The sequence below is a fragment of the Eucalyptus grandis genome, chromosome 3 (genome assembly GCF_016545825.1).
Source record: "Eucalyptus grandis isolate ANBG69807.140 chromosome 3, ASM1654582v1, whole genome shotgun sequence".
NCBI lineage: Eukaryota > Viridiplantae > Streptophyta > Magnoliopsida > Myrtales > Myrtaceae > Eucalyptus > Eucalyptus grandis.
In genome coordinates this window covers 19445046-19457394 of record NC_052614.1, presented here as the reverse complement: position 1 = coordinate 19457394, position 12349 = coordinate 19445046, and the positions used below count along the sequence as shown (strand labels likewise).

General features: G+C 37.1%; 1 protein-coding gene across 1 annotated transcript; it reads right to left on the bottom strand.

The window, feature by feature from the left end:
* Positions 1-4830: 4830 nt before the first annotated feature.
* Positions 4831-7168, bottom strand: LOC104436867 (probable esterase KAI2). Its single transcript, XM_010049717.3, is given in 4 exon segments — positions 4831-5302; positions 6714-6845; positions 6847-6923; positions 6925-7168. Coding segments are annotated over 4 exon segments (819 nt in total). The 5' UTR covers positions 7099-7168; the 3' UTR covers positions 4831-4866.
* Positions 7169-12349: the final 5181 nt, after the last annotated feature.

Sequence of the window (12349 nt, the reverse complement as noted above, 5' to 3'; positions counted from 1 at the left end):
GGTTGTTTCTTATGAAGAAAAGAAAACGGGGTCGTTTTATGTCATTTCATGTGGATAGTCTTCTTCAATTTTTGCCACATCATTTTTTTTATATATAAATGCCACATAATCATTTCGGCCGGATTCTCTCACCAATGGCACCAAAGTGATCGTTTTTTCTCCGATTTGGCACTTAAGTGATATGAATGAAACTTTTGGTACCAAAGTGAGTGCCGTACACAAATTTTGACACTGATAGTGTACTTACTCCTAAATAACCTTTTCAAAAATTCTCTCCACGAATCAAATGAAATCCTGCCAAACAACTCAAACCCAAATGATTTAAATGCAAACCACTCAATCCAACATAGTACCTAATCTAAAGAGACAAAAATACATGTAATCAATAGGCCCCCAATCCTCAACTCACACATTCACATCCACAAATACCGCATCACAACATACCCCCTTGGGCATTTTTCTATAACCTTACTTGTCACGCCCCGATCCTTGAGTGTGTGTTCATCCCTCGGTGGTTGATAAAATTTGCGACGTCCCAGGACGCATTGCCAACCCAATCGATTATGCACATGCGGAAGCATATAAACTAATCCCTTAACAACAATAGACATAGGATAGAAAAGCTGGACAACCAATTTCGAATCAAACACATTATGAAAAACCACAATCTAGTTTACAAACAGAGGCCAACTCTAGGGTTTAAGTACAGGAGGTCTATCTCCAAAAGAACTTCTGAGCCATTCATGCTCTTGACCCTTCCGCCTCAAGCTTCGGGTTCTTCACACTAGGGATTTGAAAGGTTAAGCCCACGACGGGGTGAGACAATGTTTCAGCAAGTTCACCCTCTAAACCCTGACTAGGAAGGAAATACGCCTAGAAGCAGTCTATGCACACAATAAAGAAGACTTACCTCGCATTAGTTCCTTCCTACATGTTAGCACAATTCATATATCACATAAGCGCAATAACAACACTCGAGCATTTAAAACGTCTTATTTCAATCTTAGTTAATTAATCAATCAATCAATTAAACAATCGCTCACAAGGGTTTCGATTATAAGGTCAAATCGTTATGACACGTCTCATATCGTGTCACACAATTTCGTCCCATAATCAGGCGCGGACAATTCATATCGATGGTTCCATCCACGCCCGATATTCACTCTCAAAATTCAAATTCTCAATCCAACCTTAACATCCTCACTTAATATACCAACTCAATACTCAAAACCAGGCTCAAGGTTCTAGAGATGCCCTCTCCCCACGAAGTTCCGACATCGCGTGGCACTTAGTCCCTGACCATAATTAGTCATAGTGCGAGGTATTGGAGGTGGCTCCCATGAATTCATACAGTCGTGTAGTATTTAGTTCTCGACTATACTAAGCAATAGCTCAAAGTACTAGAGGTGACTCCAACGAAGTCATGCTGTTGTGTAGCACTTAGTTCTTGACTATAAAAAGCACTAGTATAATGTTCTAGTAGTAACTCATACAAAGTCACGCTATCGTGTAGCACTTAGTTTTTGACTATGCAAGCCAGTACTGCAAGGTTTCTAGAGGTGGCTCCTTTGTGACTCAAGTTACCATGTAGCACTTAGATCTTGACTACAATAAGCAATGATATAAGATACTAGAGGTGGCTCACACGAGGTTTCATTATCGTGTAGCACTTAGTTCTTTACCGGCTCATAACCCATTGGGTTCCCTCAACACAACATTTGTCACATTCATCTCTCACTAGTCACCTTGCCATGACAATAAACCATCACACAATCATCCAATACCAGCCAAGGACATTGTGCTTTGCACATGGATTCCTCAATTAAAATAATGAACTTGGTCTATTTTTGTTGTGTTAAAAATAGCCGATAAAAATAATCGTGTGTGGATACATGGTAAGTTTAAGCTTAAAATATGATATCTTCATTTGAAAAAATCCCACTATTTATTACAATGCCTAAAAATATTTTTGGCATTAAAAATTAACGCTTGGTATTTTCTGAACAAAATACCAAAATTACACAATTTTGGAATAAATACCCAAAATTACAATTTCCACTCAATTTGCACAATATATCATTCAATTGCATAAACTAAGCACACCATTGTAATCAACACGAAATTCTAGTCATCGACTATTCAGGTATAATTTTCGGAAAATAATAAATAATTAAATAAATACAATTAATTACCAAAAATGTAAACTTAGGTTGGAAACGCTTAATTAACTGCCCGAACGGGCCAGGAAAATTTTTGAACCTATCTAGATAAATAGTACAACTTATCTAGTCTCTAATCTATCCGTTCTAACCACCTAACATGCACAAAATGATAATTAAATCACTAATCCATTCTAACTAACCACCTAATCCATGCTTAACCTAAACTAATCACCACTTAAATATCATTAACTCCCTAAGAAAAGTTTAGTGAGTAAACTCACTGGTTTAGCGCAAAAACCTATTCACGACAGTGGCAGCGTGACAGTGGCTGAAACTCGGGCCTACAACGATGCCAAAGGAGACCAAACCGAGGCCGAAAAAGCCTTGCAGGCCCACAATGAAATTGCTGGGCTCGGTTCGATAGGGCTGACGCTTGCGGGTTGGACGAACTTTGATGGCGTGGCAACGGCGGAGTTGGAAAACTGGGCTGGCTTCAAGAGGGATGGAGACGCGTAAACGTTGGGCTGGAATGTGTGGGCTACAGTGGTGATTCGGGCAGGAAGTCGAGGAAAATGGCTGGCTGACTCCGCGAGAGAAGGGGACGTCGATGAGGCTACAGGAGTCAACCTTAGAAGATTTGCTGGAATATTTGACTCGGTGGCAATGGGCTGACGGTTGGCAGCATGAGAGGAGATCGTGGGGCTGCTTCTATGGAATGCTGCACGAAAAGAAGGGAGCAAGCTGGCGTCAATGTCGAGGAGGGTAATTCGCTGGGTTGATTGGTGGGGGTGAGTCGCGGACGTGGTGGCGGAAAGGGAGAATGAAGGGGGTGTTGGTGAGTGGCAGTGAGAGAAGTGATCGTGGGGTTGACATGGAGGGAATAGGCGACGGTGAGAGAGCTTCGAAGAAACAATTGAAAGAAAAAGCAAAAACATAAGGGTCGGGGGAAGAAACTGGCGCACGAAGAAGAAGGGAGGGGGAAGCAACAAACGTGCAAGAGAAGCTAGATGAGGGGGACAAAAAGTCAAGGATAAAAATCTAAGAACTTGAGTATTTATTCACCCTTATCTTTAGCCCATCTTTAGCCAAAAATATTAATTGGTCACTTAGAGCCAATTTCAACACCAACTTACCCCAATTGAAGCCAAAATGAAGACTAAAATGTGACAGCCCCTTGAGCCTACGAATTTCGTCCAATGGGGCTTCAATTCTTCGCTAATTCACTCCAAATAACGGACAAATTTGCTGGGGAGGAAACCACACAATTTCCACAATTTCCCTTCACCAAGTAGCTCACTTTGGAGGCCAAAAATCCCCTATATTTGGCCCATCTAAATTTCCTTTTGTTTTTGAATTCTTTGAAATTGATTTTAATCTCGGGCTCGTTGAAAATTCTTTGGAGGATGAGTCGACGTTCCTAAAATAAATTATGACATGCCAGAACTTTCAATTTCTGAAATTGGGTTTAATTTCGTGGTTAATTTCAACCGAACGCGATTTTAGCGTGACGTAACCTACCGAGAAGCTTTTAGGATTTTTTTAGCGCATTTGACCTATGGTCAATTATTTTCAAGCCACATTGTACATCTTTGACTCATAAGCGACTTTCGGTTATCATGAAAATCTCGAGATTTCAAATACGGGCACCGCTTACCGAACCGACAGAAATTTAGGTTAGTGCCATTCGATGTGAATTTTGCAATCAGATGGAATTACCCACACTTCAATTGTGTGCTTCTATCGAATTGACATATATCCACTCACTAATCGCTTAAAATAGTGTCGTATTGACCCTTGTTGATTATCACGGTCGAGCAGTCGATTCATGATCGAATTCTCAAATCTGTCACGTTTAGATTCCTTAACGACTTCATCTGATAGACTAGTTATCTCGTAAGTGGCCAACTCAAAGAAAAAGGCTATAGGCATGTCAATGCCCAATTCATTTCATCGAAAACAGGGTTGAAAATCGGGATGTCACATTACTCACCCACTATCTATACATAAAATCCAAAAAAGAAAAAAAAAGAAAAAAATAAGAGTATAAAATATAAAAATAAGAGGGTAATTCTAGACTTCTAGTCCAGTCTAGGGTATAATCATGTGATGAAAATTCTAGGAGCTTAATCATCTGCTAATTATATTCAAACCCTAAGATTACTCACCCACTTTTAGGAATTTTTAGCGCATTTGACCCGTAGTTAATTATTTTCGAGCTATATTGTACATCTTCGACTCATAAGCGACTTTCGACTGTCGTAAAAATCTCGAGATTTCAAATACGGGCACCGCTTACCGAACCGACATAAATTTAGATTAATGCCGTTCAACGCAAATTTTGCAATCATGTGGAATTACCCACATTTTAATTGTGTGCTTCTGTCGAATCGACCTATATCCAATCACTAATCACTTAAAATAGAGTCGTATTGACCCTTGTCAATTATCACGGTCGACGGTCGATTCATGATTGTCACGTTTAGATTCCTTAATGATGATAGATTAGTTATCTCAAGTCTGTCATGATCGAAAACAGGTTTGAAAATCAGGATGTCACATTACTCACCCACTATCCATACATAAAATCCAAAAGAGAAAAAAAGAAAATAAGAGTATAAAATATAAAAATAAGAGGGTAATTCTAGACTTCTAGTCTAGTCTAGGTATAATCATATGATGAAAATTCTAGGAGCTTAATCATCTGCTAATTATATTCAAACCCTAAGATTCTGCCCAACACATTGAGAAACTGCAGATGTTCGGTGAGCTGAGGGAAATGGCCATCGGCTTCGATCATCTCGATTGTTGATTTTCCCTGGATTTTGTCGCGCATATAATGGGCGACCGAGTTTGGCACTGCGGTGTCGTTCGTGGTCTGAATTATAGTGCACGGGGTCGTCACTCTCCCAAGGATCTCTCTGTGGTCAGATAGGAAAATCGTCCTGGCTAAGGGAAGCGCAACTTCAGGCTTCATCGTTCTCAAGCACTTGGTGTACACCTCGATCGTAAGGGGGTCGCCCTGCACCCTCAGAGAAGCAAAGTTGGCTGTCCATCCGTAGTAGTCAGACTCTAGGCTCGCTAGGAGCTGATCGATCTGCGCGGTCCCGAATCCGCCCTCGTAGCCGTCCGTGTTTAAGTACCTAATGAAGGCAAGAAAAGTAAGACACTGCAAGAACATCACCTTTGGCCTTCATGCTACAAACGGGATTGAAGTTTTAGACAGGATTAGTGCCGTCGGCAGCTGTCCAAGCGTCCAAGCTACGAATCGCTTTATCATCTGCCATCCATAAATAGCGAGGAGAGAGCGAAGAGGACGAGAAAGACAAAATCAAAATAAATAGATTTTAAATAAAGACGATGAAAAATTGAGAATCATCGAACGATTCTTCTGTGTCCACTCATCTCACTCGTGATGCGCCCTAAAACATTAAGGGCTTATTTGTTAATGTTCATATTTCTTTATTTTTCTATTTTTTATTCCCGAAAAAAAAACATAAATCCGTTAATGTCTATTAATTTTTTTTATTCCCTACAATAGAAAAGTAGTCGAGGAACAGATTTGAAACAAAAACATAAAGTAAAAAAAAGTAGCTTCTTAACAAGAACAATTTTTAGAAATGATTCTTTTTTTATTTTCTTTTTATTTCTTGCTGTTGGCGAAGAAAAAAGGAAAAAAAGAAAAGTCTAAAAAGATTATTAAAAATTAAAAGAAATTTTATATTACATAAAATTTGTGATCGTATCAAATGTATTACTATTCTTTTTCTATTTCGAGAATATAAATTCTATATAGTTACCAAATATGTTCTTTGACTTAGAAAGCTGTTCCAAGAAATATAAATAGAAAAAAGAGATTTTTAAAAAGAAATTGTTCTCTGAAATAGAAATGTTTACTAAAACTTTTATTCCTAGGAATCTATATTTTTGTTCGAGAATAGTTTGGAACGGAAACAAGAAGAAAAAAAGTTTCTTGTTCCTAGGAATAATTTCTAGAATCAAATTTTCCTCTTATTTTTTCTTCTATTTTCTCTTTCTTTTTTTCTTCTTCTTCTTCTTCCTTTTGATTGGTCATTGGTGCCAACGATTGGCCAGACGAGGGCGGGCAACCTTGCTGGAACGTCATTGACCCCTGAAGACGTCGAGCTGCGGTGAGGCTTGGCCTCCCTAGTCAGCATGAAGCTAGGCTTTGCCAGGCTAGGGTGAGGCCAGCGTCGCGTCGCCTAGGCAAGGTTGAACCTCATCGGACATCACCTAGCCGGCCACCGCCAGATGGCCAACAACCAACCATAGAGAAAAAGAAAATAGAAAAAAAAAGGAAAAAATAATTAAAAATAATTAAAAAAATAATAAAAGAATTAACAAAATTAAAAGAAATAAAAAAATCTAAGAATTTTACCAAATATATGTCTATACCAAGAATAAAAATTTTAGAAAGTTACTAAACGCGTTCTTTTACTTAGAAATTATTCCTAATAATAGAAATATAAAAATCATTTCTTATTAAAAATTATTATTCAAAATAGAATCATTACCAAATACATCTCTACTTACCTAGGAGAAGCAGCAAGGAGTATGAGGTGCTTGAAGAGGTTAGGCCTCTTCACAGAGGCGATGCAACCGATCATGCCGGACATGGAGTGGCCGACAAAGACTGTGGACTTGAGATCGAGCTCATCGAGGAGAGATCAGATCACGGGCTAAACCTTCATAGGACGAGTGCTTCACAGGGTCGAACAGACCTTCTTGCTCCTTGACAGCTCCCTGAGAAGCCCCAGTCGAAGGTGAGGACCCTGAAATGATGAGACAAGTGAGGGAGGATCTTGTCCCACACGGTCTGGTCTGATCCGAAACCGTGAGCGAGAACCACAGTCTCGGTGCCCGAGCCGGTAAGCTTCGCGTTCAGGGGGTTCGAGAGGCCCTTCTCTGGCATCACCATTTTTTTGTGGGAAGAACTAGGACAAGAAACGAGAGAGAGAGAGAGAGAGAGAGAGAGAGAGAGAGGTGACGGCGTGTAGAGGAAATGATGTGGTTAGGGCACTATTTATGGTAAAGAAGAGATAATAATTATGACAATGATTGAGCATGACTCGTTAGTGTTCAAACAATAAAATTTATATATGAAGAGCCTCACGTGTCTCAAGAGGTTTGGTTGAAATCCAAATAGCACCAACACCGCAGTATCCCTACTAATATCGATATGCGATACGCGATACGACACGACACATCAACATGTCATTTATTTAAAAACAAAAATTTTGACATGTGGTATATTAAATATATATTTTTATATACATAATAAATTATCATTTTTGTGATTATTTCAATCAAATTAATTTGATTCAAATTCACAAATAAATAAAAATAATAAAAGCCTAAAATGAATTTACACTAAAAATATTAATGCATCATTTATTAATATTATTCTCTTTTTTTAAAATTTGACAATTTCAACTTCATTCCAATAATCCATAAAACTTGAAGAAAAACAAGCATTCATATTCTGGACTCGTGTGTCAAACATATCCGAATAGAGAGAAAAAAACATTATGGGTGAATTATCTTTCATAGAAAGTGAGAGTCGAAGAAATGAGAAATTTACATTTTTGAGTTTGTTTGGTAATGATAATTTCGTGTGAAAATTATGATAAAATATGCATCATTATGGCTACAATATGATGTAAAAGTATACTAACTAAGGTCTTTTTTCAAGGGGTCTCATTAGTTATCGCGCTTCCAAACCAAAACAATTTCCGGCTGTCAAAGTAATATGCCAACCACTGACCAAAAAAAGTAATATGCCAACCCAAAACTCTCTAAGCCTTTTCTAATCTTCACTAATCCCAGCAATCAATGACCTTAACACACCCGTATATACCAATGAACCACGTGCCCATTTCTTTACCTTTTAATGAAGTTTGGCAGTCTCGTCTTTCAAAATATATATATATTGGTCTAATGCTAATAAGTTTTTGGCCTATACTTTTACTAGACGATGGTTCTCCTCTTATTTATAGAATGATATCACTAAAGGCTCTTGGAATCAAAATTAATAGGTTGGACATGTAACATTATGGCATTAATTGCAATGGAATTTGAGACTTCAATGAGTGAAAGTATTAATTGTGCACTTCATAAGGATAATCATTATATTAGAATGTGCCCTTAAGGCACTTTTTGACAAACTCCTTTCTTTCCAAATTGAATGACTTTAAAGAAAAAAAATGATTGCGTGACAGTCTTTAATGTACTGTAAGAATTATAACTTATTATATATTACAAAAAACCAAATCACATATAATTATAAATTATTGTGGAATCTACTTTTTAAGAATTTGCGGCTCCCAATAGATTATTATTTTCACATTACCCTAATGACTGTTATGCTAGCAAAGCTCAAGAAAAATGCTTTAAATTGTATCGTGACCCCAATTAGCCAATTAGCTTGGCCTAATTGGTATGCTCCTTTCCGATTCTTAATCATGCACACTAGGATCCCTTGTGGGTTCACTTTCTATGGAAAGATGGCCTTTACAAGAATATGGGTGTTGCTAATATCTCTCGTTGATTGCTCTTCAACGCTCCCCTTCCTTAATCCTTTTTTCACACTTGGTCGTTGGATTTTTAGTACTCAATGTCGGCTGTTGATAATCAAATCTGTTTTGCATTTTCTCATTTCGTAAATATAAATATATTTTTGTCCGTCAAGCTATAACAAGAATGAGGAAGTAGAGGTTATTTGCCTAAAGGAACAAAGAGAATGGACCAGACAACCTCTTCATCCTCTGCCACTGTGCGTGGACATTTTTTTTTTTTTTTTCTAATTTCTTTCGTTCAGTAACATCTTATAATTATGTCCTATATTGCCTGTTTTTAGTATAAAAATTGAATGACAAAGCAACGTATGGAATATATATACTTTTTAGCTAGAATTTTTATTATGTGCAGTCAATCCCCCAAAGAAAAAGCTTCCCTTGTGGCGCTACGATATTTATACATGCACGAATGATTAAATTTTGGATTACATAGGCATGAATATTTTACCATCGATCTCCTTACCAAAAATAAAATAAAATTTACCATCGATTAAAACCATTCTTGTTATCAATTCTCTTTTTGGATTGCCAAATTAAGATATTACTTTTCTTTGTAAAACTTTTTTATACAGATTTGGGGTTCGATATATAAAAGATTAATATCATGAAAAAATTTAAATTAATATATATGTGATAAATTTATCCTCCTTCAGTATTCATTAAATTCTACCTTTAACATTAACATTCACATTTATGAATTTGGAACGGCCAATAGGACAGTACAGTTGAGTTGGGTCCCTCGACTATTACTGACGCCTAAATAATAGCTTGACCGTGCATAAAGTCGCACTGCCCACTGCTGTAGCGAGGTCGACATAACACCAAGCTTTAATGGCATAGGTGACCGACGAAGGGCCACAAAGCAACTTGACTCCACCACCATGGTTAACTGTCGCCACGCTTGTCCTGATGTACTACTGCATGGAAGTAATCCTGCCGTCCCTTTTAAGAGTGTTTATCTCAGGCCAAGCTATCAAAGTTGAATGGACGCCGCAGTGGTGTGGCCAGCTCAAGCGACCGAAGGAGCTTGAGGAGTCGCCGGCGACTGAGAAAAAGAAAACCGCCGGTGGAGGATTTGAGGACTAGCCATGGAGCAACGGTGATGTGCACTGCCCGTTGGTTGATGTTCAGTATAAGGTCCCAAGTAAAATCTCCAACTCAAGGCACATTGTTTTTTTTTTTTTTTTCGCACATATATTTTGATTTATCATTTATTGAAAAATTTTAAAATTGACCTTGCATGTTAGAATGTGTCGGATTTCCAACTTGAATATCGAGAGTATTGAGAAAGTTGACCAAATATTGATTTTCCGACATGTGTGACTGGGTATCGGAAAGTGTCGGATATGTGTCGGATATTTGACACATCCCAGAGTGTCGATGCTTCCTAGGTTGAGATATTGATGGGGTAATGTTTTCTTCGACTTCTTTCTCTATTGAGCTTTTCTTCTTCTTTTTTTCTTTTGCCAGAATAACATCACTTATTGCTTTATAAACAAAGAATACATGAGAGTATGACTCAAGGAGGAAACAAGGACAACAACAAAAAAAAAAAATCATAAAAGTAACTTCGACAAGCTTGAATATGAAAAGCACGAGTTACAATCTATCAAGGACTACTTCTCCATATGGGGTCTTATTTCTCTTTCCTGTCATAAAGTCCAACTCTTACTAATGATCGCTAATGAGATTTATAATGGCATCCTTACTCTCATAAGTGTGAATGAACTGGAGAGATAGATGTCGAGAAAGGGAAAGTAGGGACAGCTACATCTATTTGAGGAGAGACTTCCGGTGGGATATTTGTTTCACATGTCATTTCCGACATTCAAAGGATGGACAATCAAGTGCCTTCTAATGCAGTTCAATGTACTTACTTTTTGCATGTAATTTCTATTCGTTTTGCGAAAAATAATTTTTAGAAAAATCATTTTTAAAATTTTAGTATTTAGTTCACAAAAAATGAACTAACTATGAAAAATATTTTCCATCAAAGAAAAAAGTATTCTAAAATAGGGAAAAAAATTTCCACTTTTCAAATAAGAGAAAACATTTTCTATATCTCCTTTCACCAAACACTTTTTCCTTTTTTTACAATTCTTTCTTTTTATTTTTAAATCGAGTTTTTAATTTTTAATTTTCTTCTTTTTCTTTCCTTTCCTTTTTCTGTTCATCTTCCTTGAATCTATTCCCAACCCGTGCCAACCACAAGCTAACGAGATTGAGCCTTGCCGACATCTGGTGACCTTAAACAAGGCTGGAGCCACACCCAACTCACAAAATCTACGAGGCTGGTGGGGTGAGCTCGAACCTCGTTGGAATCTGGCAAGCTCGAGCTCACCATGGTCAATCATCGGCGCGATTGGCTAAGGAAAGAAAAAAATAAAGGAAAAAAGAAAAATAATAAAAATAAAATATTAAAAAATAATAAGAAAATAGTTTTAAAAATAGTTCGATAAATATAAAATAAATTTTTTTATTGAAATATGTATATGGAGGAAAATATTTCCTTACAAAACGGCGAAAAATATATTCTAGTTCATTTTTAAATTTTAGTCAAATACAAAAAATAGTCATTTTGGAAAAATGACTTCCTAAAAGACATTTTCCAGAAATATTACATTTCTCATGAAATGAATGAAGCTTAAGAAGGCCAATAAAGTTGGTCTTTCTTAGCATTCTTACTTTTGGTAATTAATAATAAATGATGATAATTCCAGCCCCAATACTCGAGGAAGTATATTCTTACTTTTGAAGTTCGAAACCATACTTTCATTTCATATTTAGCATCATAATTTTTTAAATGCATGTACTAGAATTAAAAGGCACTTTAAAATTTGTGGACCCCAATTTTCTGAATTTTCTCCTTCCTTTTTTTTCTTTTCTAATAACATTTGGTGATATACTAAATCAGATGAATTTTATTTGACCCAGTTTTCAATTATGGTGATAATTATGTGAAGATAACCAATGTTTTTGGGTCGGTAAAGATAACCAATTGAAATGGGCCTTTTCAATTGCTTAATGAGATCATCATTGCGCGAGTTAAGTTAAAGATGGCAAGAAAGGAGAAAATCCCGCAGCCAAGCATGCATGCAAGTGACTAGCGTGCGCTAAACGATGCTGAAAGGAAGACAGCCACAATTCAATGCCAACGGCTGGGAAAATTTAGCGAGGTTGACTTCAGTGTCCAAATTGAGTCCACAAATTAGTATGCCGCATATCATCCCCCACAAAGATTAATCGTGTTGAATTATAGTCGTCGGCTATTTATTTCTTGAACCCAATTGGAAAAAAGAAAGAAAAACAACGTACTATAATGCTCCAAGAGTGCTAAGACAGCCACAATTCAATGCCAACGGCTGGGAAAATTTAGCGAGGTTGACTTCAGTGTCCAAATTGAGGTCCACAAATTAGTATGCTGCATATCATCTCCCACAAAGATTAATCGTGTTGAAACCCAATTGGAAAAAAAAGAAAGAAAAAACAACGTACTATAATGCTCTAAGAGTGCTAAGACAGCCACAATTCAATGCCAACGGCTGGGAAAATTTAGCGAGGTTGACTTTAGTGTCCAAATTGAGGTCCACAAAT